The 25,682-nt window shown below is 41.7% G+C and overlaps 1 protein-coding gene across 1 annotated transcript; it reads left to right on the top strand.

Annotated features, from left to right (window-relative positions):
- The first annotated feature begins 50 nt into the window (after positions 1-50).
- LOC142143698 (vitamin K-dependent protein C-like) lies at positions 51-24,851 on the top strand. Its single transcript, XM_075201754.1, has 9 exons — positions 51-152; positions 2,733-2,801; positions 3,512-3,675; positions 3,769-3,793; positions 3,879-3,989; positions 6,244-6,384; positions 19,347-19,444; positions 21,531-21,645; positions 24,091-24,851. Exons 1-9 carry the CDS (start codon positions 146-148, stop codon positions 24,705-24,707), a joined length of 1,347 nt encoding a protein of 448 aa, XP_075057855.1. The 5' UTR covers positions 51-145; the 3' UTR covers positions 24,708-24,851.
- Positions 24,852-25,682: the final 831 nt, after the last annotated feature.

Raw genomic sequence — 25,682 nt, 5'->3', positions numbered from 1 at the left:
AGGTTATGGATTAACCAGAATTTGGATTCACCATTTTATGGCTGAAAGAAAAGTCCCCAAGCAAATTGTAAATTGTATGAAAACTTACAAAACCCAAGAAGTCTAGTGACAGCTCCAGGCTTTCATCTGCTGGATCCATGCAGTGATGAACCGTAAGTCACACATTATATGAATTGAGTAAACATGTAACTTAGGAACGTATAATTTATACTCTAGTGTATTTTTAGCTCTGTACTAACAATTACAACTTAACATATAAAAGGCATAAATAACACTACCATAACGTTATAATGTAAACATATGTGCACATACATGTAATAGACTAAAACAATAATGTATACTAAATATTTCGATAAGCAGGAAAACAACTATATTTCCCAGCTCCCATAGCACTGTACTGATACAGGGAGAAATCAGTGATTTTATTTACATTTTAGATATTCAGTAAAGGGTAACAACTGAGAGGTGGTAATAAATCACTGTGTATCAATCAAATACAAATGTAAAAACAGTACTATATAAAAATACAAATGATTTATTAACACTAATAGCAATCTTTGGGAAATGTTCACACTATTTATATGTCCAGGATAATAACTGATCTGGTTACTATTAGCATTAACTAGGCATCAAGACAAGCTATGCTTTTGAAGTCCAGGTGAAAATCAGCAGGGAATAAGAGTTCTGATTGTTACTGGCGCCTGTGCAGATGATAATTAAGTTTAAACACTGTTAGGGCCAAAAAGGTTCTGTCTCGTAATATCACAGTAGATATGCCGTGGATGATGGTTCTTGCTTAGTTCCTGGCACTTTTCTGTCTATTTTCATACTAGTCAGAAACACTGGTAAAAATAATAATGCAATGAGCAATCTGGAGACATGTCTCTGAAACCCAGTCTTCAAGGACCACTAACTATGGGTATTCTCCAGCTCTCTTCACAGAATAACATGTGAATTAATTAGTAGTGGCTAGTTGAACCTGCACCCGTACATATGCTTATAATGTAATTTGATATTATTTATCTGCCTTATGTCTGTCTAAGATTTGCAGCTTTACACATTTTTACACTGGATATTAACACAATGTGAAAAGAATTTTTTTTTTAATCTTTGTACCCAGATCACACAATAACAAAATTGTTCCACCAACGTACTGTCATGCACATAGTGGACCTCATTTAAGAAGGACTCCAATGTCTTAGTTTTGCTCCGCTGTGCCTAGATTTGCCCTCTACCACACACCAAGGTGCACATCTTCTTGGAGACACATCCACAATGTAGACATTTGCTGAGATTTGCAGAACATTCTATACAGATACACAAATACCCTTTCATGAAATAAAACAATTATTTTCATTTCCAAATTAACTGTAACTGATGAGGAATATTACTGTGACTGGATCACTTATAACTAACTTATGGTATAAATGTATTTAAGGGAAATAGCGCAGGGTGCTTATTTATATAATTGCAAATGCACTTATTTTTGATATTGTGTATATTTTGGTAAAGGAAATGTTTATTTCTGAGACCAGGGAAGAAACTCATTTGTTTTAACCTTGCTAGAGGAAATGCATGATTTCTGAGGTATATACCTGATACGATAAGCCTTTGTGGAGGAAGTCTTTTGTGTATCCTGATGTGGGGAAATGACTTGTTTGGGGTTTTGTACCTTTCTTTGGGAATGTGTATTCTGCAACTGTCTGAAGAAAGGACTCATGTTAATCTTATGTTAATTAGACCTTTTCATGTGTGAGGGTCCAGCACCTGAAGGCACAGGAAGGTTTAATTAGACGTGCTACTAGAATTCCTGCATCTAAAAACAAGATGCAGGAAATCACAGCAAGTTTTAGAATATTACAGAAAAGTGTAAATATTGTTAGCTTTGCATTGCATGTAAGTCCATGTTTGGGTAAACAAATTACATCCTGATTCTAAAATAAACTCAGACCTCAAGGGGGCTGGCTTACCCTTTGAGACTGTGTCCAAATCTGTATAGAAAGCACTGTCTTGTTATGAAAATTGTTCTTCTTGTTCCATCTGACCTGATCAATGATACCTTCAATCAGTGTGACTGGAAATAATCATCACTTGCTTCAAAGACCTGCTTGAAAACGTCTTCCATGCTGAATATCCTGTGGCCTACAGATTAGACTCAAAATCTAATCAGTTTCCGGCTGTCTGAGGTTTGGACTCAGCTTCCCAGCACCACCACTCTGCCCACTATCCAGCAGCTCTGGCCAGTGTGATAGACTAGGGGGGACCCATCCACAGCAACCCTGATCCAGTAACAGGGTACATTAGCAGCGTCAGTTATCCAGAAGAAACCCGGTTCTGGATGACGGTAAAAGAATCCAGTGGTGGCAGCATTTGTAAGCCCCTCCTACTGCAGTGAGGGGGCGCATTTGGGATAACGACTGGGAACGATGGCAAAGTAAGCCCAGCCGGTTCCCAGCAACAACAGACAGGGTGGCATAGGCGGTCCATCCTGTCACAATTACATATACTTGGGGGAATTCTATAAAGGTGGAGGAAGCAGAATATGGAGGTAAACAGTCCTTAAATATTTTAAAAAAACAAAACGTCATCACTTTCTCATTATAAACCAGAGATAAAAGTGGTGAGATTTTCTTTGTATAGAATATTGCATTAATCCACTTTCTGATTGCTCTACTTTTATAGAACCCCCCCTCATAGTAAGCATGTGTCATTTTCTACTTGTATGCCTGCAGGTTCACTGAGCTGTAAGATGTGGTGGATCCTTATTCTGAGTGTCATCCCTCCTGCTTATACTAGCTCAAGTAAGTGCATCTCTTTATATCTACTAATAGTTATATATAGTGGTGTACACTATGTGTTACATTCAAAATATGCAATACACCTGCAGTAAAAATGCACCCTGGAGACATTTTAAAGCAGCATCTCTGACATTCAGTTGTCAAGGACCACTAACGATGCATATTCTCCAATACTCCTCACAGAATCATATGTGAATCAATTAGTACATAGAACTAGGTGCAGGATGTGGATAGAAGCTTATTAATAAATGAAGAAGTTCATGAGGAGATTATGTTGTAGCTAATTTACAGAAATGAGTACCTTTGGCATATCCTTACATCTAAATATATATATAATAAAACAATATCCCTTAAGATATGTTGAATTGTATCTGTCAAGCAGTTGGCCATGCAGGTCGTACAATTCTAGTGAGGTTAGTTAACTAACAGTTTGCAAATTATTAGAATAAAGAGATTTACAAAAGAGAATTTAGATAGTACAAAACAAATGGGATTTAATGAAGGGTCCTGGGTTCACATCACAATTTGTGAAACGTGTCTTTTGGGCATTATTGAAAGGCTGCACTAGGTTATGAACCCTGTCCCCCTCCTGAAAATTACTTTCGCTACAACATCAGTGCCCTAAAAGTATGTAATGTGTGATGTGAAATTCAGAGGGAAAAAAGCTTTACATAAATTAACCAACCTCTACTTTTACCACCTCTCGTTTTCAGTCTTTTCCAGTGGTCAGGATGCAAATCGTGTGCTGAAAGTGAAAAAACGTGCCAATTCTCAATTCCTGGAGGAGATGAAACCTGGATCACTGGAGCGAGAGTGCTATGAAGAGAGATGTGACCTAGAGGAGGCTAATGAGATATTTGAGACTCGGGAGGCCACTGTAAGACAAATAAGAGTAGAAGTGACCTGTTTTCAATAGTAATTCTCTGAAGGCCATTATGTTCATATTTTAATATTCCTCTTTTATTTCTAGCTTAACTTTTGGGCAACGTACTTTGGTAAGTGTTTTCATGATGAAACTGGACATGTAACGTACTATATGTGTAGGACAATATAAGTAATGGAGTGTTACATGTCTTTCAGATGGGGATCAGTGTCTCTCTAGTCCATGTATAAATGGTGCCTGTAAGGATGGCATAGGGAAATTTGACTGTGTCTGTCAACAGGGCTGGGAAGGACAACTTTGCTCTCAGGGTGAGTTTCTAGAGCTCCTACTGTACAACTACTCACTCATAAATGTAAATTATCATCTGATAAGCTGAACCTATATTCATTAACATACACCCTAATTCTATATTACCCTCCCCAAGACTTTGACAAACATCCTAAGAATTAATATGGCATTTTTTGGGCCGCAGCCAAGCGTTTACTGGCCAAAAATTCTCAGAAACTATATCTGGCACATTGTGGCCATGGGGAAAAAAAATCAACTGCTACCTCCACAACAGCAGTGATCTTTTTGAACAGGTCAGGATACTATGATTATTTTTTAAGGAAGGCCAGAGCCAATCTCTATATCAATAAATGATACACTACCAGTCTCACAAGGGCCATGCGTGACAGGATGGGCCCGAAGCCAATTTAATTATTTCCCAAATCTGTATTGCTCAACTCTACAATCTAAAGTCATGTGGTTACCTACCATAAGTCTTTCAATTTATTGTCTCTTCCTATAAATTATTGATATTGGCTGTGGTCTAGACCTGTACATACCCCCCCCCCCCCCCCACACACACACTTTTCTCCCCTTTCTCCACCCTCGCCTTTATGTCATAAGAATTAGACTCAAGCTCATCTACATTATAACTGTCTTTATTGCATTATACTTGCACATGTTGAGTAAGACAAAGGTCTACTTTGTTGCATTCATACTCTTATGTGTAGCGTTTTATTATTCTAACGTCGCAAACTAAAAATCCAACTTAACAATTCACTAGTCACTGAGGCAGGTGTGGTTCAATTCACAAAACGTCTGCCTCCACTTTGTACATCAGTGATGTCCCTTGTTCCTAGTAAATGAATAGTCTACATCCCCATAAGCATTGTGTGTGGAGTCATGTAGAATAGTAGAGAAACAACCAACACAAGTGACCACTAAATATGTAGCAAGTCATTGTATGTCACAAATACAGAGTCACTGCCCCGATTTGTTGGGTCTCTCCCGCCATCTTGAGTGTCAGCACCTTTATCCCAGTGGACTGAATTGGGAGGTATGAACTGTTCACTACCACGCTCCACACGTGCCACTGGTGCATGCAGCACTACATGTTATTAGATTTTAGGGGAGGGACTTATGGCTTTCTTACTGGTTCAGAAGTGTTAGGCACGCCCCCAGAGTGTGTGGTAACGCCCCACTTTGACCTGACCACATCCATATATTCAATATCATCAGTACATAACATCTCAGACCTTACCAGAAGATGACTAACGTCATGCTGGCATGTTAGCTAAGTGCAGTCAGAAGAAATTATATAGCTGTAATACACAGTGAATGCAACATTTATTTAGCTACATGTTGTCTGTGTAGGTGGCAGGTACTCTTTAAGAATTGTCCTAGTTATTAAGTGACACTGATATTTTTTACTCAGGTGCTTGTACTGAATAAACATAATGCTTATTATCCACAAAGGGCTAGAATAGAAAAATACTAATATTGGGAATAGAGAAACACGAGAGACATATCAAATGTATACATCATCATCACCATCATCACCATTTATTTATATAGCGCCACTAATTCCGCAGCGCTGTACAGAGAACTCATTCACATCAGTCCCTGCCCCATTGGGGCTTACAGTCTAAATTCCCTAATATAGACACACACTCACACAAACAGAAAGGGAGAGACTAGGGTCAATTTTGATAGCAGCCAATTAACCTAGCAATATGTTTTTGGAGTGTGGGAGGTAACCGGAGCACCCGGAGAAAACCCACGCAAACAAAGGAGGAGGAGACAAAGGTTCTCAAAGGAGAACAAACAAACTCCACACAGATAAGGCCATGGTCAGGAATCGAACTCATGACCCCAGTGCTGTGAGGCAGAAGTGTTAACCAATAGGCCACTGTGCTGCCATATACTTCCCAATACTTCTGATTCTCGGATCTGCAAAGGGATCTGGCTTATTGGAAAGTAGTAGTGTCTTTTCCGTAAAGTGGATATTTGGTTGAAGGTGGAGTTTGCGCAGATCGGAGACATTATTTGTGTAGGTTTCTCACAATTTAATTTTTGGTAAATTGAGGTATGGAAAACGTAACATGAACATGTTACATTAGAGCTGAACTTTTTTTTAAATGGTATATTTTTGCACGTACAACTGCTTAAACATGCCAAAACCATACAGAGTATGCTTGAATCCTTCTTAAAGCACTGTCAGTAGCCAGTTGTACAAAAGATGCTTTTACTACAATTATAATACACGTTTTATAACCTACTATTCCCCATGTATAGAAGTCACCCACTTCAACTGCTCCTTGAATAATGGAGGCTGCAGTCACTTCTGCATAGAGGCTGAGAATAGTACATCACGTCTGTGCAGCTGTGCCTCCGGGTACCAGCTGGATGATGACTACCACAGCTGTAAGCCGGCTGGTAAGTTCCTATACCTCACTTGCACCATCTATTGTCATGTTCTCACTGATTTTAAATGACACTACTTTTGGACTTTGTGGGCCTGATTCATCTTTGTACATAAGTCCCTTTGTGTGCCGCATCTTACGTGAAATATCTCTGCGCATGGTCAGGAATGGACATTCTGCCAATGAAGGCAATTGCATGTAATTCATGTCTGAACGCAAGTGACACCACTGCCTATGACTTGAAGGCGAAATAGGGGAGGGAAGTGTTGGATGAACATAGGCAATGTACAGTAAGGAAGTGCCAATCCAGATGTGGGTGATTCAAGGTCTGGGTTTCGCTTAAGTACATGACTTTAGCCGTATAATTTACACCAGCTACATGGCAGGTGGAAGTGCTGACTGATAGTGATAACTGTCATGGCATTGTCTTTGTATTATAAACTACATGTATGCGTGCTACGGGATAGGAAAGAAAATGTTTATGCAAGGAAGAGAAACTATAAAAATGCATTGTATGCATTGTACGCATTAAGAAAATTCTGATTTATATATTTCATCTAAGAAAAATGAAAACATTTTAAAATATATATATATAATTATAATGTTATGAGTTTGTAATTTCTGTTATAATTGTTTTGGTTTTTTTGCATGTGTTCTAATGGGACTTGATATTGCACATATACATGTGTGTATCCTGCAGTCCGTTCTGCCTGTTAATATAGGACATGTACTATTTAGGCAGAATGTACTTATACCCAGTGTCACGGTCACTAGGAGTCTCGACCCAGAATTTACCAGATAGAGCTTTACTCATCAGTGGCGCAGTGTCTAACACAGCGGCTGGTCTTCTCCAGGAAATTCCGCAAGGAAGTATGGGTTTTAGCGGCTTCCACTGTGCAGGTCGCGGCCCCCTGGAGATTATGGTAAATTAACGGATACAGCTATACACGATGAAAGCAAGGACCTCCTTGAGCTGGGTAGAAGGAAGAATGCCAGAAGAGTAGATAGTCTCTGAGTAGTAGGAGTTGTACTGACACAGCGAGAGTGATGACCAGTAGTAACTGGGAATGAGAAGTTCAGCAGTACTTAGTATGCGGATGAACTGTAACAGACGGATACTTCACTGACGTAGAGGAAGACTTAGTCAAGTTGCCAATGATACAAAGTAGCAGAGAAGTCAGCGTCTCCCAGATATTACCCCAGATGCAAAGTAGAAACTTAGTCCCGATTAAAGATAACATACAAGGTGGAGTAGAATGATCAGCAGCTGGCAGGCATTACCACTGGCGTGGAGTAGAGGCTTGTCCGGATGCAGGTAAGATACAGGGTAGCATATAATGATCTACGGCTGACTGGTATTACCACTGGCGTGGAGTAGAGACTTGTCCAGATTGCAGGTAAGATACAAGGTGGCGTGGAGCGATCTGCGGCTGACAAGTATTACCACTGGCGTGGAATAGAGATTTGTCCCGATTGTAGGTAAGATACAAGGTAGCGTGGAGCGATCTGCGGCTGACAGGTATTACCACTGGCGTGGAGTAGAGACTTGTCCAGATTGCAGGTAAGATACAAGGTAGCGTGGAGCGATCTGCGGCTGACAGGTATTACCACTGGCGTGGATTAGAGACTATTCCAGATTGCAGATAAGATACAAGGTAACGTGGAGCGATCTGCGGCTGACAGGTATTTCCACTGGCGTAGAGTAAAGACTTATCTAGATTGCAGGTAAGATACAAGGTAGCGTGGAGCGATCTGCGACTGACAGGTATTAGCACTGGCGTGGAGTAGAGACTTGTCCAGATTGCAGGTAAGCGTCCACAGGAGACAGGAACCACGAACAGGAGCAGAGAACTCCTTGGTACCTCAGAAGGAATGAGGACCAAGAACAGGCAAAGGTAGTAGGGCAGCAGGTGTCTTAAATAGTGAGAAGTAATAATCATCCAATATGAAGAGGAACAAGGTTTTATCAGTCCTATAGGTCTGCACATGCGCAGACCCCTGGTCAAGATGGCGGGTGGCCGCGGCGCAAGACAGGCTCCGGCAGAGCAGAGAGAGACCTAGGTCTTGAACAAGAGGAACTAAAGATCCGGTGAGTGACAGTACCCCCCCCTTTTAAAGGTGGGCTCAGAACACTTGAACCGGGTTTGCCCGGATATTTGGTATAGAACCTCTTCAGGAGTGCCGGAGCATTGAGATCATCAGCACGGATCCAAGAGCGCTCCTCCAGACCAAAACCTTTCAAATGGACCAAAAAGCGAAGAACCCCTCTGGAAATTTTTGAATCAAGGATGTGAGGGATCTCGAACTCCTCCTCCTGTTGAAGTTGGACTGGACAAGGTGTCGATGAAGGAACTCAAAATCGGTTGATGATGAGAGGCTTGAGTAACGAAGTATGAAAGGAGTTGGAGATGCGAAGGTTCTTGGGCAACAACAGTTTGAAATAGACAGGATTTATCACATGAGTGATTTTATATGGCCCAATAAAACGTGGTGCAAATTTCATGGCAGGGACCCTCAGGCGAATATTCCTGGTAGAAAGCCATACACGATCTCCAACTTTAAATGCCGGAATTGCTCACCTCTTTTTAATCGCAAAGAATTTATATCTCGAGGGTGCCTTCTCCAGGGAGGACCTAATCTGAGTCCAAATGGAAGTAAATCTCCGGCATAATACATTAACAGTAGGAACTTGGGTGGGAGGGAAGGAAGGAAATTCTGGGAGAGACGGATGATGACCATAAACCACAAAGAATGGTGTATTGGAAGAGGATTCATGATACGTGTTATTATCGGCAAACTCAGCCCATGGGAGTAAGTCTACCCAATTGTCCTGATTGGCTGAAGAAAAAATTCCCACAAAAATTTCTAGATCTTGATTGATTCTCTCAGTCTGTCCATTCGATTGAGGATGGTATGAAGAAGATAATGACAACCGGATACCCAAGGTCTTGCAAAGGGCACACCAAAATCTGGAGACAAATTGCACTCCCCTATCCGACACGATTTCAGACGGACATCCATGAATTTGAAATATTTCCTTGATAAAATGGTCTGCCAATGTAGGAGATGAAGGCAAGCCTATCAAAGGGACAAAATGGGCCATCTTAGAGAACCTATCCACGATCACCCAAATGGTATTACATTTTTTACCGGGAGGAAGGTCAGTGACGAAATCCATACTTATATGGGTCTATGGTTTGGAAGGAATGGGTAGAGGTTGAAGCAGCCCAGCCGGTGCTCCACGGGAAGACTTAAATTGGGAACAAATATCACAGGCAGCAACAAATTCTTTGATATCCCTTCTGATGGTAGGCTACCAATAGCTTCGAAAGAGAATTTCCAATGTTTTCCACACTCCGGAATGGCAGGCAAAATGGGAGGAATGATACCATGAGAGGATCTTTTTTCGAAGAAGTGGAGGTACAAAGGTTTTCCCAAAAGGTGGAGTATTGGCAGAAGAAGCAGCTAGACTCACACATTTAGGATTAACTATAGGACGATCCATATAGTCTTCATGGTCAGAGGACGGAGTAACCGCCCGAGATAATGCATCCGGCTTTTTATTCTTAGAAGTTGGTTTGAAGGTAATGATAAGGTCAAAGCGAGAGAAAAAGAGTGACCATCTTGCTTGTCGGGGGTTCATACACTGAGCTGACTGAAGATAGAGAAGACTTTGTGGTCAGTAAATATAGTTAACGGATGATGAGCTCCTTCCAACAGGTATCTCCATTCTTCTAAGGCTACTTTGATAGCCAATAGCTCCTTATCCCCAATAGTGTATTTTTTTTCTGCAGGTAGTAGACTTCGATAGTAAAAGGCACAAGGATGAAATTTCTTTTGCACCGACTTCTGAGACAGAATGGCCCCCTGTCTGACATTAGAGGCATCAACTTCAAGGAAGAACGGGAGAGTTACATCAGGTTGTTGAAGAATGGGAGCAGTGGAGAACACCTATTTGAGAAACTCGAATGCTTGGAGAGCCTCAGGAGGCCATTGTTTGGTATTAACACCCTTACGGGTAAGAGCAACTATAGGAGAGACAATGGTGGAAAATCCTTGAATAAAACGTTGATAATAGTTAGCCTAGCCCAAAAAGCATCGGATAGCTATGAGCGTCGTTGGCAGAGGCCAATGCAGAACTGCGTTCACTTTTTCGGGGTCCATCTCCATGCCTACTCCAGACACAATATATCCCAAGAAAGGTATTTGAGATAATTCGAAGGAACATTTCTCCAATTTGCAGAATAGTAGATTTTCCCGAAGCCTTGAGAGAACTTCTGCAACGTGTTGTCGATGAGACAAGAGATTTTGGGAGAAAATCAGTATGTCGTCTAGATAGACAACGACACATACATACAGCAGGTCCCGGAAGATCTCATTCACGAATCCCTGGAAGACAGCTGGGGCGTTTCACAAACCAAATGGCATGATAAGATATTCATATAGTGTCCATCCCTGGTGTTAAAAGCTGTCTTCCATTCGTCTCCGGCCTTGATCCGGATCAAATTGTAAGCACCGCGGAGGTCTAACTTGGTAAATATCCGAGCTCCCTTGATGCGGTCGAAGAGTTCAGTGATCAAGGGGATAGGATAACGGTTTTTGATGGTTATGGCATTAAGACCTCGATAGTCTATACAAGGTCTTAACGAACTGTCTTTTTTCTTAAGGAAAAAGAAGCCCGCTCCTGCGGGAGAAGTAGATGGCCGATTGAATCCACGATGGAGATTCTCCTTAACGTAATCGGACATTGCCTGGGTCTCGGGTACCGAAAGAGGATATACACGATCCCTTGGGGGATTTTTGCCAGGTTGTAATTCTATTAGGCAATCCCAGACCCGGTGAGGCGGAAGATGTTCTGACTGAACTTTGTCAAATACATCAGCAAAAGGAGCATACTGTGGAGGAAGGCCAGGTAAAAGAGGATCCATAGAGGATTTATTCAATTTCACTGGAAGAACTTGAGTCATGCATCTATGATGACAAGCTGGGCCCCAGGATACAACTTGCGGAGAGCTCCAATCAATTTGCAGGGAATGAAGCTGAAGCCATGGATGGCCAAGGACGATAGGACTAGTGGTAGCCGGGAGGACCAAAAGGGAAATTTGCTCTTGATGTAAGGCCCCAACTTGAAGAGATAGGGGGATGGTGCATTTAGTGATAGTTCCATTGGCAATTTGTGACCCATCGATGGCTGTGATGACAATGGCTTTTTCTAAAGGAATCACTGGTAGGGACCACTGAAATACTAAGAAGTTCGAGATGAAATTCCCAGCCGCTCCAGAGTCCAGGAGTGCTTGAGACGTAAAAGAATTAGTAGAAGTTGAGACTGTGACAGCAAAAGAGCAAGTTTTAGAATCCATATGACATGGAGAGGATTCCAGGGACCCCAACATTACCTCTCCAGAACAGGGCCTTGCGTTTCCCGAATTTTTGGGACAAGAATTCAGAATATGATTTGGATCAGCACAATAGATACAAAGTTTATTCTTCAACCGTCGTTCCCTCTCTTACGGGGTTAATCTGGAATGTCCCAAATCCATGGGTTCTATCGGTGGAGAAGGGTAACGAAATCGGGATGCCAAGCGGACAGGTGTCTTAGATGAGGACTCCCTTTCAGAGTTTCCCTCTCGAAATCTCATGTCCACTCGGTTGCACAAAGATATTAAGGCATCCAAGGAAGAGGGTGTTGAAATATGTACAACAGACTATGGGTTTGTTTATATGCATGTGGTTACCATGGAGGGTCAGCAGATGGCGCTGTATTCATACAGAGGTGTATTGTTTGTCTGCTGTATATGCATGTACTTGTTTGTATTTTTCCTGTCTCAACTCTCTGTGTTCTAGAAGATTCTCTCCGGGAAAAGGAGGTGAGCTGAGCAGCTCATGTTACTGATATGTTATGTTAAGAAGCTATTACTGAAAGCTGTTGTTATACTGATCCTGGTACTTAGTACTATATAAAGAAGATATACATCTCAAGACTCATTCTGTCTGAATATAAGGTAACTCCTGAGGTGATTCTTTATCTGAGACCTCCTGCTGCACACCTATGGTATCATCCATAGTAGCATGCCAACAGAGGGTAACTCTTGCAAAGCTAGCACATCTTTAAACTTATCGGAAAGACCCTGCCAGAAGGCAGCTGTTAAAGCCTCATTATTCCATTGGAGTTCAGAAGCAAATGTGCGGAATTGGATTACATACTGTGCTACAGAACGGGATCCCTGACGCAACCGGAGAATGCTAGATGCAGCAGAAATGACACGGCCAGGCTCGTCAAAGATTCTTCGAAATATGGCAATGAAAGCGGTACTATCTTTCAGAAGAGGGTCATCACTTTCCCAAAGAGGGGAGGCCCATGCCAGGGCCTGTCCAGAAAATAAAGGAATCGTGGAAGCCACTTTAGAGCGATGAGTAGGGAAATTTTGAGGTTGGAGTTCAAAATGAATGGAGCACTGATTGAGAAAGCCCCTACAAGTCTTTGGATCTCCATTAAATTTTAAAGGAGTAGGTAGGTGTGGAGCAGAGGCTGGGGTGGCTCAGGGAGATGAGAAATCACCGGAGGTGCGGTTTGCAAGGAGTCTACCCGAGAGACTTGGAACTGAAAACATTGGAGTAGTTGTTGCTGACGAACATCTTGTTGTTCCACCTGAGACACCAGGTGTTGCAGTAAATCCTTAGCTGTTGGTTCCGAAGCTGGGTCCGTCATGGCCTGTTCTTACTGTCACGGTCACTAGGAGTCTCGACCCAGAACTTCCGCAAGGAAGTATGGGTTTTTGCGGCTTCCACTGTGCAGGTCGCAGCCCCCTGGAGAGTATGGTAAATTAACGGATACAGCTATACACGATGAAAGCAAGGACCTCCTTGAGCTGGGTAGAAGGAGGAATGCCAGGAGAGTAGACAGTCTCTGAGTAGTAGGAGTTGTACTGACACAGCAAGAGTGAAGACCAGTAGTAACTGGGAATGAGAAGTTCAGCAGTACTTAGTATGCGGATGAACTGTAACAGATGGATACTTCACTGCCGTAGAGGAAGACTTAGTCAAGTTGCCAATGATACAAAGTAGCAGAGAAGTCAGCGACTAGCAGATATTACCCCATATGCAAAGTAGAAACTTAGTCCCGATTATAGATAACATAAAAGGTAGCGTAGAACGATCAGCAGCTGGCAGGCATTACCACTGGCGTGGAGTAGAGGCTTGTTCAGATGCAGGTAAGATACAGGGTAGCATATAGCGATCTGCGGCTGACAGGCATTACCACTGGCATGGAGTAGAGACTTGTCCAGATTGAGGTAAGATACAAGGTGGCGTGGAGCGATCTGCGGCTGATAGGTATTACCACTGGCGTGAAGTAGAGACTTGTCCAGATTGCAGGTAAGATACAATGTAGCATGGAGCGATCTGCGACTGACAGGTATTACCACTGGCGTGGAGTAGAGACTTGTCCAGATGACAAGTAAGCATCCACAGCAGACAGGAACCACGAACAGGAGAAGAAAACTCCTTGATACCTCAGGAGGAATGAGGACCAAGAACAGGCGAAGGTAGTAGGGCAGCAGGTGTCTTAAATAGTAAGAAATAATTAATCATCCAATGAGGAGAGGAACAAGGTTTTCTCAGTCCTATAGGTCTGCACATGCGCAGACCCCTGGTCAAGATGGTGGGCGGCCGCGGCGCAAGACAGGCAGAGAGAGACCTAGGTCTTGAACCAGTGGAATTAACGGTCCGGTGAGTGACACCCAGATTCAAATGGAAATGGATCTTAAATTCACTTGGATTATGGGTGCACGTACACTCACATTCCATGCAGTTTGCGTTCTACACATTTTCTTTAGAAGGCTCTTACTCATTATTTTTCTGAAGCTCTATTCATCATCATCATTTATTTATATAGCGCCAACATATTCCATAGCGCTTTACAATTGAGAACAGATACAGTAAGAAACAAACTGGGTAAAACAGACAAAGAGGTGAGAGGGCTCTGCTCGCAAGCTTACAATCTATGGGACAATAGGAGTTTGATACATGAGGTTAAGTCTACATTTTGCATATCAGTTCAGCCAGACTTCAAATGTAAAAAGTGATTCGTAAGCTAAATGATCCTGTCACACAGAAATTTTGGTCAGGGGGTAGTTGTCTTGTGTGAACTGTGTAACGGGTGTTAATAGGGTAATGTATAGAGGTTAAGAGGGTGGTTGAGGAATATTATAAGCTTGTCTGAAGAGGTGGGTTTTTAGAGAACGCTTGAAAGTTTGTAGACCAAAGGAGAGTCTTATTGTGGGAGGGAGCGAATTCCATAGATTGGGTGCAGCCCGAAAAAAGTCCTGTAATCGGGAATGGGAGGATGTAATGAGGGTGGATGAGAGACGCAGATCTTGTGGAGAACGGAGTTGCCGAGTTGGGAGATATTTTGAGACAAGAGAGGAGATGTATATTGGTGCAGCTTTGCTGATGGCCTTGTAGGTTAGTAAAAGTATTTTATATTGGATTCGGTAGAAAACAGGCAACCAGTGTAGAGACAGAGTGATTCAGCAGAGGAATTACGATTTGCAAGGAAAATCAATGTAGCCGCTGCATGCAAAGTAGATTATAGGGGTGTGAGTCTGTTTTGGGGAAGACCAGTAAGGAGGGAAATGCAATAGTCAATGCGGGAGATGATAAGTGCATGAATTAAGGCTTTTGCAGTGTCTTGTGTAAGATATGTGCGTATTCTGCAAATGTTTTTTTAGATGTATGTAACATGATTTAGATATAGAGTCGATGTGAGAAATAAAGGATAGTTCTGAGTCAAGGATTACACCTAGGCAGTGAGCTTGAGAGGTGGGGTTTAAGGTCCTGTTATCAACAGAGATAGAAATGTCAGGTATGTTCTTGTTGGTGCGTGGGAATATTATTAACTCTGTTTTAGAAAGATTGAGTTTGAGTTGGCGAGAGGACATCTAAGATGAAATGGCAGAAAGACAGTCAGTTACACGGGACAACACAGATGTCGAGAGATCAGGAGAGGATAGATAAATTTGGGTATCATCTATTAGAAGACAATACATGTCTTTTTCATATTATTGCACTTTTCCATCTATGCATGTTAAATCCTTTTCTATATAAATGTTACTGGTTCAAGTATTGAAGCGATTACTGATTATACCGCCGACCTCATGGCTGTCTGGCTGCTAAATGCTCATTCCTATCTTAGACAGTTGCCGGGTACTGTCTTCCTTTGACTTTCCTGTGCTCTCTTGGTGCACTGCATTATGGATTCACAGTATAGCACATTTTAAACATGAGTCCAGGGAGGCCCAGTGAAGAAGAACCCCGACTCTGCATGAAACGAAAGAGTGAGCATCGTACAGAGAGACAGACAGAACTGTGTACGGCACCAACAAAGTCATAGTCCCCTCTAAGCAAACCAACTGAATGCACCTTGCACTTAAAAGGCAGTTTAACTGGACTCCCATCAAAGGGGAGAGGCCCAGGTAGCTGCACAAGGAATCTGAATCAGGCCTCCTAATTAATTCTGAAATGGATCTAATGCTTATTGCTCTACTTGTTACAATTAGATCCAGTCCAGCATAAATCTATATTTGTTGAAATAGGGAAGACTTGTTGGAGTCTCCTGTAACTCTTTAAGGTCCTAGTAAAAAAAAAAATGCACCTCTAACCTCCCTCCAAAATAAGTATGCCTCTCTAACCCTCTCCAAAATAAGTATACCCCTCTAACCCCCACTCTAAGAAAATTACTTGTATTTCTACACCTATAACTGCATCAGAACTTGAGTAAGCAAATATATTTGGTTTCCATATAATCAGGAGAACTATATAATTACAATTTGTGGTACTTTTATTTTTTTTTATGCTTTTTCCATTTTATTATGATTGTAATGTATGAATTCCAATATGTTACCAAAATAAAGCCCTGTAGGGCTCATTTAGAAGTGGACACATTTGCGCTCCGAACGAAATTAGGAAAAGACGCGTGTAAAAAAAAAAAGGAATTATTTATAAGCATATATTGTCAGATGTATTCTCAAGAACAATAGCCTTTGTTATACAAAGAGAGAGAGAGTAGAGATACGGCTATTAGTGTTAGTTGTACACAATATAATAATGTAATAAAGTGTCATATACGTAAGCAAGAATATTGTCTAGGCAGTTATTAATAAATGCGAATCGCATTTTCAATATAAAATGTAGTTAGATACAAATTAAATATAAACATTTGTTGCTTTTCCCTTTAAAGTCAAATGGGAAACTTTCCTGCAGAGGTTCAAATAGAAACGTCAAGTAAGTATTGCGAATAGATGGCCACAACTGATAAAAAAAATTGCCGTAAATGATTTAACTAGTGGCAGCTGGAGGGGTCATTATGCACTCAGTCAATTAGAAGTGGTTAGGTAATGCTGCTCATAGTCATTATCAGATAATGCTGAACCAGACATCTAGCATACGCTAGACATACGCCTCCTTAAAAGCATATCTTCGGATGTGTCCATATATAACGGTGCCGTAATTACGTGAACACACCCGCACTGCACTCACCCTTTGATTGCCCGCCCCAGTACAGCCATCGAGGTGTAAGGAGACACAAGTCAACTATACACAAATAACTCTATATGTATACCAATGAGCCACTACATTAAAACCACTGACAAGTAAAGTGTATAACAGTGATTATTTTATTACAACGGTGCATGTCAAGGCTAGGATATATTAGGCAGCAGGTGAACAGTCAGTTCTTGAAGTTGATGTGTTGGAAGCAGGAAAAATGGGCAAGGTAAGGATCTGGGTGACTTTGACAAGGGTCAAATTGTGATGGCTAGATGGCTGGGCCAGAGATAGCACCAGGATGCACTATGGGAAGAAGGCAAGCCGGTAGAGACAGTGTGATTCTCTGGGCAATGTTCTGCTGGGAAACCTTGGGTCCTGGCATTCATGTGGATGTTACTATGACACGTACCACCTATCTAAACTTTGTTGCAGACCAAGTAGAGACCCTCCATGACAGCAGTATTGCCTGATGCCAGTGGCCTCTTACAGCAGGACAATGCACCCTGTTATACTGCAATAATTGCTCAGGAATGGTTTGAGGAACATGACAAATAGTTCAAGGTGTTGTCTTGGCCTCCAAATTCTTCAGATCTCAATCCGATCGAGCATCTGTGGGATGTGCTGGAAACACAATTCAAAGCCATGGAGGCCCCACCTGGCATCTTCCAGGACTTAAAGGACCTGCTTTTATCATCTTGGTGCCAGATACCACAGGACACCTTCATAGGTCTTGTGGAGTCCATGCCTTGACGGGTCAGAGCTGTTTTGGTGGCACAAGGGGGATCTTCACAATATTGGGCAGGTGGTCTTAATGTTGTAACTGATCGGTGTATTTATGCATTCACATTTTTGGTGCATATCCGCAGTATTTAAATGCATGTCACACACAAAAAAGTGGCATATATCCACCTCTATGTGAGCCCCTATGTGTCTTCACAGAAAACAAACACAAGGGGGGTATTCAATTGTGAGCGAGAGCGGTAAAATACTCGCGCTTGAAAAATATTACCGTTAATACGGTAATATTGCGCGTAAATACCGTTAATACAGTAATTTACTCGCTGGATTTCAGCTCGCAGCTCAGGGAGCTGCGGGCTGAAATTCATCGAGTAATTACCGTATTAACGGTAATATTTTTTGAGCGCGAGTATTTTACCGATCTCGCTCACAATTGAATACCCCCCAAGGTGTGTGAAGGTTTTTGTCTCACAAAAGAAAATATTTATTTATATTAGTCATAGAGGTAGAAGCACTTCCTTTTTACAATGCCTTTATTTTTGTTATCCATAAACTTTGGAAGCCTTCACAATGCAGCTGCCACATATCTCTGCTATCTCTAATCTATGAGTGGTGGTCTATTCCTAGAAAGAAGTAACAAAGCCTTATGTTAGGCATATCCATAAAGGGCCTGATGCAGATTGAGAACTTGTGCCTGTGGGCTTTGCGTCAACAGGCTGAATTCACAAAGTGCCACTTGCACCTCTGTAAGGCTAGAGAAACGGAAAGGGAAAGGGAAGGAGCGTGCAAATGCAGCCCGAGTATAGAAAGGGGTGTTCACACAAATGTGGCTCAGGCAGATCTGCAGATACGACTGTCAGTAAATGGGGGAGGTCTGGTGCAAATATCCGTGCTCATGATGATGATTATCAGCATGGATGTTTCCAGTGTTTTTTAAACGGATATACAAGATCAATCGGAGAGGGGGGGGGCAGTGTGGGGTTCTGCCAGAAAGGCCGCTAGCAGCACTAGCCTATGATAGGCCGAGAATGGATGTTTTTCAGAACAGCAGCTAAATAAATATAGCCCTATAACTGGGGAACCTGCATCATGGGTCTATTATCGGTTATAGTGCCTAATTGCCTTGAGGAATCAGCCTCACCCTCTGTTGGGGTCCAGCAGGACTATATGTGACTACCACTGGCAAATCCTCTCTGTGAAAAAATAACAATTTAACCTTTGGATGTAATTAAATCAGTGTTTGTGTATGGAATCTTTGGTCTAAGTTATTGTTGAAGTGGACCCTGGTTGGTTCCTCAATATCCTTCTTTCTTGCCTGAAGTGTTGCATAATTCATAATTGATCACAGACTCATTAAACTTGTTAGATATGTCCAATTATATTGATACCAAGTCTGTTCATAATATTTGTGATTGATGCAATTATAATGCTGAGAAACCTTTTACAGTTGTGTTTTATATTTTATTTTGTTTTAAAGATTTCTATGAACTTTTATTTTGACTGAAGATCATATATTAACTTAATTTTAGATTGATGTCAGGACTAATGGGTTATCTCTTTTTCTTTGTTTACTTTTTTTGAGTCTTTGCAGTGCATCATGCCTCTATCTAAGCTTTCAGCCTTTAACCAGTGTTTTATATTTTTCTCAATTCTGTATGTGACTGGCCCAAACTGTGTTCTGATGTCTTGCAGTGGAGTTTCCTTGTGGCAAAATGAAAATCTTCAACTCTGACTATTCAGCTCGTCTCACGGGAGCAAAGAAAGGACGTAAAGGAGACAGTCCTTGGCAGGTAAGTACATCTCTATAATAATGGAATCATAGAGGAATAAATTGACAACAATCACATATAGGCTGAAGCTTGTGACAGGAGAGGAGGGTGTCACAACAAGAGCAAATCACAACTTCAGAAGGTGGCATTATACTGAATAATCCTTTAGTGCTATCTGTACAGCATTTTTATTCTATGCCCAGATACTGCAGCTTTTTTGCTTGCCCACTAACCACATGACAAAATTTCAACCTTATATGCTAAAATATGACTGGGCCATTCCTTAACACATGCTATTGTACCTCATGTATTCCTTGTACTCCCTATTAGACTGTAAACCTTTGGGATTAATACCCTCTCTCTTTCGTCTCATGTTATATTTCTGCACCGAAAGCAATTTGTTTTTGGCTAAACTCCACACTATGCACAACTATAAATAAAAATGATGGTGATGATAATACACTGTTATATCGCTCCGGCGGGTGAACGCTGACCTAAGATTTGAGCGAAAAAATTAATTGATAATTAGCATATTATACATGTTTCTTTAAGCTAAACCCAGGGAATGCAGTTTTCATATATAAAGCATGGAGGGAAATCTAGGCTGGCTTAAACCAGTGTTACTACTGTCTCAGTCAGTTCCCGCTGACTGAGTGCTTCCCCTTAGTGGAACCCCAGGAACTGCACACTAAACCATTTCATGTACTATGGCACCTGCAAATCTTTTTCTTTCACCATTTAAAAATGGCTGCAGATGGGTGTGTGAGCAGGTGGACCAATAAGAAGTTGCCACGATTGTGGCTTATTATTTGTCTGTGCAGTAGCACACCCCTCTCTATAGTGTTCATAAATAGGAGCTCTCCTGTTTGTTTGATCTATCAACTGTGCAGTTACTGCTACTACTATGTGTAGGATCTGGTTGAAGCGCATCTAGCAGTTGAGGCTCTCACGCTACTCTGCTTTAACATATAGCTTCACACAGTCCATGGCTTTTGGCTGTGGGACAATCGATAAAGCCCTGGGGATAATGACCGCATGGAGCGGCTGCTGGGGGGCTGTTATTGGACAATGGGTAGGGAGATTTTCTTTTTAACCTACCCGGTAGGGTATCTTTAATGTTAATGGGACTGTGGCCACTAGTGTGTGTTACAAACAATCACTTGACTGTAATAAGTTGTGGAGTATGAGAGGATATGTGCTTGCAGTCGCCATGATCACAATGATCTGTCCACTAAAAGAGACCTTGTTTAGCAGTCATCCCATAGGAAGGAAGTGGAGGGATCCGTAAAAAATTAATTTGCATTATATGGAGGGAGCAGAGAAAATAAAATTTGCAAGAACATGGCAACCTCGTCATCCATTATATTATTTATCTGAAGCTACAGCCTTGTTCTTGTCTGTGACACTTCCTTAGTCACCCGCTGTACCTTTCTGGCTATTGTGCACAGGCCCGGCGCTCCCATTAGGCAAGGTTAGGCACTTGCCTAGGGCGCCGGGCTCTGGTGGGCGCCTGCAGGGCGCCACAGATTAAAAATTTCTTTAAAACTGTGCGGCGACCGCTGACCATACCTTTCACGGCCGCCGCACAGCTTCACATACATCCACAGGGAGGGGGGGAGGGACTATTGCTCACCACCACCGCCGCCTCTCTGCTCCGTCTCCTCCCCTCCACTCACTGACTGTCAGGTGTGATATCATCATGACGGCCCAACAGTGTCAGTGAGTGGAGGGGAGCAGACGAGCAGAGAGGAGGCAAGTTAGAAGCAGGTAAGAAAAGACGCACATTTTCAAAATCGGCGCCCCCACCCTGCACACTTACACACTATTTTGCAAGTGTGCAGGGTGGGGGCGCCGATTTTGAAAATGTGCCGGGCGGGGGGTGCCGATTTTGTAAATGTGCCCAGGGCGCCACGGACCCTAGCACCGGCCCTGATTGTGCATATAATGGTACCACCTTTCATGTTACAGTTTTTCACGGCAGCTGTTCCCCCACTGTCCATAGTTGTTTATCGCTGTGGTGATAACAGTAATGATAACAATGAACCCTAGTTGCATGTTTTCCTTTGTGTCTGATCAGCAGCACCTCTGCTTCCTCTTGTGCTTGCAGGTATTGATACTACATGAGAAGAAGTTTCACTGTGGTGGAGTTCTGATTCACCCGTCATGGGTTCTAACTGCAGCACATTGTTTCGGACCGCAGGGAAAGTTCTTTGTGCGTCTTGGTATGTTTCTTTTCATGTAACTGTCAATCATTTCATTTTTCAGCAGGATACTGACTAGCACTACATTTGCCTGACATCATATAGATTTCACTGACTTATGTTGTTCATTCTACTCCAGAGAAGGCAGCCGCAGACCACAGTCTATGTTAAAAGAATTTATATCCCCCTATGTTACTTACCTACATGACCTGTGTATGACTGCAGGAGGTTAATAACTCTTACTGCTCAGTCTTACACTGACCTTTCACCCAGGCTACAGAAATGAACGGGCATCAATGGTCCATACAGTCTTATATCCACCACAAAAGGATTATTTTTAAAGCTGCTCTCCAGTACACCAAAATATAACGTTACAATTTAGCACAAGTCTACCTAGGCTTTAAAAGATTATCTCATTGCTGTCTTGCAAACAAGGGTTTAACATACTACTCTTCAAGGATTAACACAGAGAAACACAAGTCATTGTCAAAAAAGGCTTGTGACTTTCTAAAGTACATGAAGGGTAATGGTTATTAAAGATTTTGGCTCTCATGTCGAATTTGTTGAAATATGGGGTAAATTAATCTTTAAAAAAAAAATAGAGTATGTCTGGCCATATGCTTAGATGTTCCGGCTCCGCATCGACAGTATATGCACCTAGTTATCATCATCAATGTGTATTGGCACCTGCCCTCCAGAAGGGTCAAAGATACTTCTAACAGGTATAGATGCATGTTTCTGCAGGTCTGCATGAGATGCATTTGTGTGAACACGGCCTTACTTTTTGCACACCCCTTCTATCCCCCGTTCCACACATATGCATCCGTTCTCTCTGTGGGCATACAGAGTGCGAATTTGTGCAATTTACACTATGCAAACTGGTGTACATCCCACTCTCCCATCGGTCCTTTCATTGATCTGAGTTCTCAGTGCCAGCTATCTACGCTAGTTAATGCCCAGTGAAAGCTGGTATTCAAAATATATCTTAAAGAATAAGAGTATACAAAAAAATGTCAACGCAAATGCCAAAGAAACAGGTTACTTATAGATGTATGTTTAAAACACATTTATTATATATAGTCACAATTTGCAGAACACCAATATTATTTATAATAAGCACAGAATCCACTATGAAAGTAGACCAAGGAATAATCTAACACACAGCAAGGTATGCAGCATAGCTATAACCATAGCATTGTGTTTCTTGTAATAGGAGGCACTGAGCAGATCAGGGGCATTAATTGCAGAGTGTGGGCTAGGTGCACCTACAGATAATTAACAAAGAAGGGAAATACCTGAGTAAATGAGGGACTCCAAGCATATTGAAATCAAGTGCTTCCACACATGTCACAGGGTTCCACACATGGTCTGCGCTCTATGTCTAAAAATGCTGGATGGCACCGGTTGCCTGTAACTATGGCTAGCATGGCTGCAAGAGGAGATTCCAGTAACTTTGAAAGAAGGGTGATAGCTGGGCACATTTGTCAGTTGCTTCAGTGACTGAGACATCAACTTTCTAATTTTTTACAAGCAATTGTGTTCATGTTGATGTTAGCATGGAAAAACATAATCACCACATGTTAGTAGAGCATACTGTAGGATTATAATATGCAGAACGGGCAAACAACTAGGCAGATCAATTGACTACAAATTTCAGCCTGTGGTGCAAGCAACTAGTTTCATCATCTGATGGGAACTCCATAGAGTAATATAGCACATATTGGTTGCAGTGTATGAGCTGAGTCAACTAGTACACAGACCACAGGTAATGGAATACCTTCGATAAAGGTCATAATGTGATATCAATCATCTTTCCCCATGTTCTCAACCAACCGATGGTTGTATGTGTGGCATCAACCTAAATAACTCTAAAGCCCTCAGTGCTTCTTTCCAACAATGGTGGTTCCGTAATGTTATGTGGTGCCTTTTCCTGGCATGATTTGAGTTCACTCATTAACTTAACAGTCAATGCTAATCACTACTTATTGGTACCAAGTGATCTTCACTCCATATTGTAATATTTCTTTCCTGATGGAAACAAAATCTTCCAGTATGATAATGGCACCATCCTCATAGCACAATATTGATGTTATACGTATGTCATTGGCTTCTCAGTCTATGGATCTAGACCCAACTGAGCCTGTGGAACAGTGCCAGAGACAGTATTCTCAACCACAATCAAAAGGCATCATTCATGTGTCTTCATTGTAACCCTAATGTATGCCAGGTCCACATACGCATTCAGGGAGTGTTTCCAAATAGATGCTCCTCTATGTTACTCTGTATATTGATTTAGTCTTCAGTGGAATTGGTGCACATAAATTCAGTTATTATTAGAAATGTATGATTTAAAAATTGCATACAAAATGATTAGCAATACTAAACTGACAACAGGCTATTTTCTGCCATCATCTTTCGGAATCATAGTCTCCATTTAAGTATCTCTCTGTACATGTCGCACTACAGGTGAATATGACCGTCGGACACTGGAAGAAACGGAGCAGCAAATTTATGTGTCCAGGATTATCAGGCATCCTGAATACAATCCCAAGACTATAGATAATGACATTGCCCTACTGCGTCTCTACCAGCCAGCTGTGTATAACAAGTATGTGTTGCCCATCTGCCTACCAAGCCATGGACTTGCTACAACAAATTTGACAGTAGAGGGCACCGAGACCATAGTAACTGGCTGGGGCAACCAGGATCAAACGTTTCGCAACCGCACTAATATACTTAGCTTCATACAGGTCCCGATAGTTCCCCATAATAATTGTTCCGTAGTCATGCAGAACCCTGTAACTGGTAATATGATATGTGCTGGAAGGCTGGGGGACAATCAGGACGCTTGCACTGGAGACAGTGGGGGGCCCATGGTCACCACGTTTGGAGACACCTGGTTTCTTATTGGGTTAGTGAGCTGGGGAGAGGGATGTGGACGACTAGATAATTTTGGGGTATATACTAAGGTTCATATTTACCTTAAATGGGTCAGTCAGCAAATTGCAAACTATGAAGCAGAGGAAGTAAAAAAAAATAGTCAAGTAAACAAGCCAAACGCAAACAAGTCACGTAAAAACTGACATTTGATGATCTCCTACAATCCATCACTATTGCCAAATGCAACTCAATAAAAACAAATATATTACAACCATTTTCATGAAACCAATGCTATGTTTTTGCTATATCTAAAAAAAAATCCAGTAAAACACAGAAATATACCAGTTTTCATTTTATTGAGTTCCCTTTGTGATATAGAAAACGTTATATTTAAAGAGAGTCGAATGCACAATGAAAAATAATTTGAAAGGTAATTTACAAAATCTATCTGTTCATAACGGTCTTGTTAGCGTTCCCAGTAGGAATTCCACAGAGAGTGATTATACTTAAACCAAAAGGGTCTTTATTATATAAAGACACTTACAAATTACAAATCTATGATAATAATAATAATAATAATAATAATAATAATAATAAACACAGTTTACACAGGAATTAAATAAGTGCAGACAATGGTTAATGGGAAGCATATTTCATAGAAGCTGCAGGTTTGAGAGCAGGAATAACAGGTAATAATGGATAAATGCAGAGTTGTAGACACAAAAGATAAATTGCAGCACCAGGTAGCAGGATGACCAGGATTACCAGGTTTAGCTGATGAAGCAGGAGATCGGGCACAAATGGTGAAGTGCAGATTCTGGTTACCAGATTTAGCAGATAAAGTGCAGGCATAAGGAGACTGAATTGCCAGGTTAGTCAAGAGGCACGAGTCACAAGTTAGCTTGGAGGCATGAGGCACTGGATAATCCACGGACCACGGTAGAATCAGGCAAAAGGAGGGTCAGGCAAGCCAGGCATAAGAAGCTAGGATAGCCACAATATACCAGGGAGTAAGCAACTTTTATTTTTATTCTTAACCTTTATTTTTTAATGTACCTGGCATCCTGCTTTCGCCACAGACACACACAGGGAGGAGAGAGATACCCCTATAGCATGTTCATGATTCAAGATTATGCAGCAGGTGCTTTATGAATATACACTCTCCTGGTGCTCTTGCC

The sequence above is a fragment of the Mixophyes fleayi genome, chromosome 3 (genome assembly GCF_038048845.1).
Source record: "Mixophyes fleayi isolate aMixFle1 chromosome 3, aMixFle1.hap1, whole genome shotgun sequence".
NCBI lineage: Eukaryota > Metazoa > Chordata > Amphibia > Anura > Limnodynastidae > Mixophyes > Mixophyes fleayi.
This window is presented reverse-complemented; position numbering and strand designations above follow the sequence as displayed.

Excerpts from the sequence above, each read along its gene's own strand:
- LOC142143698 (XM_075201754.1), top strand. Across the intron at positions 6,385-19,346 it reads CCACAGCTGTAAGCCGGCTG|TGGAGTTTCCTTGTGGCAAA; the intron begins GTAAGTTCCTAT and ends GATGTCTTGCAG. Across the intron at positions 21,646-24,090 it reads AAAGTTCTTTGTGCGTCTTG|GTGAATATGACCGTCGGACA; the intron begins GTATGTTTCTTT and ends GTCGCACTACAG.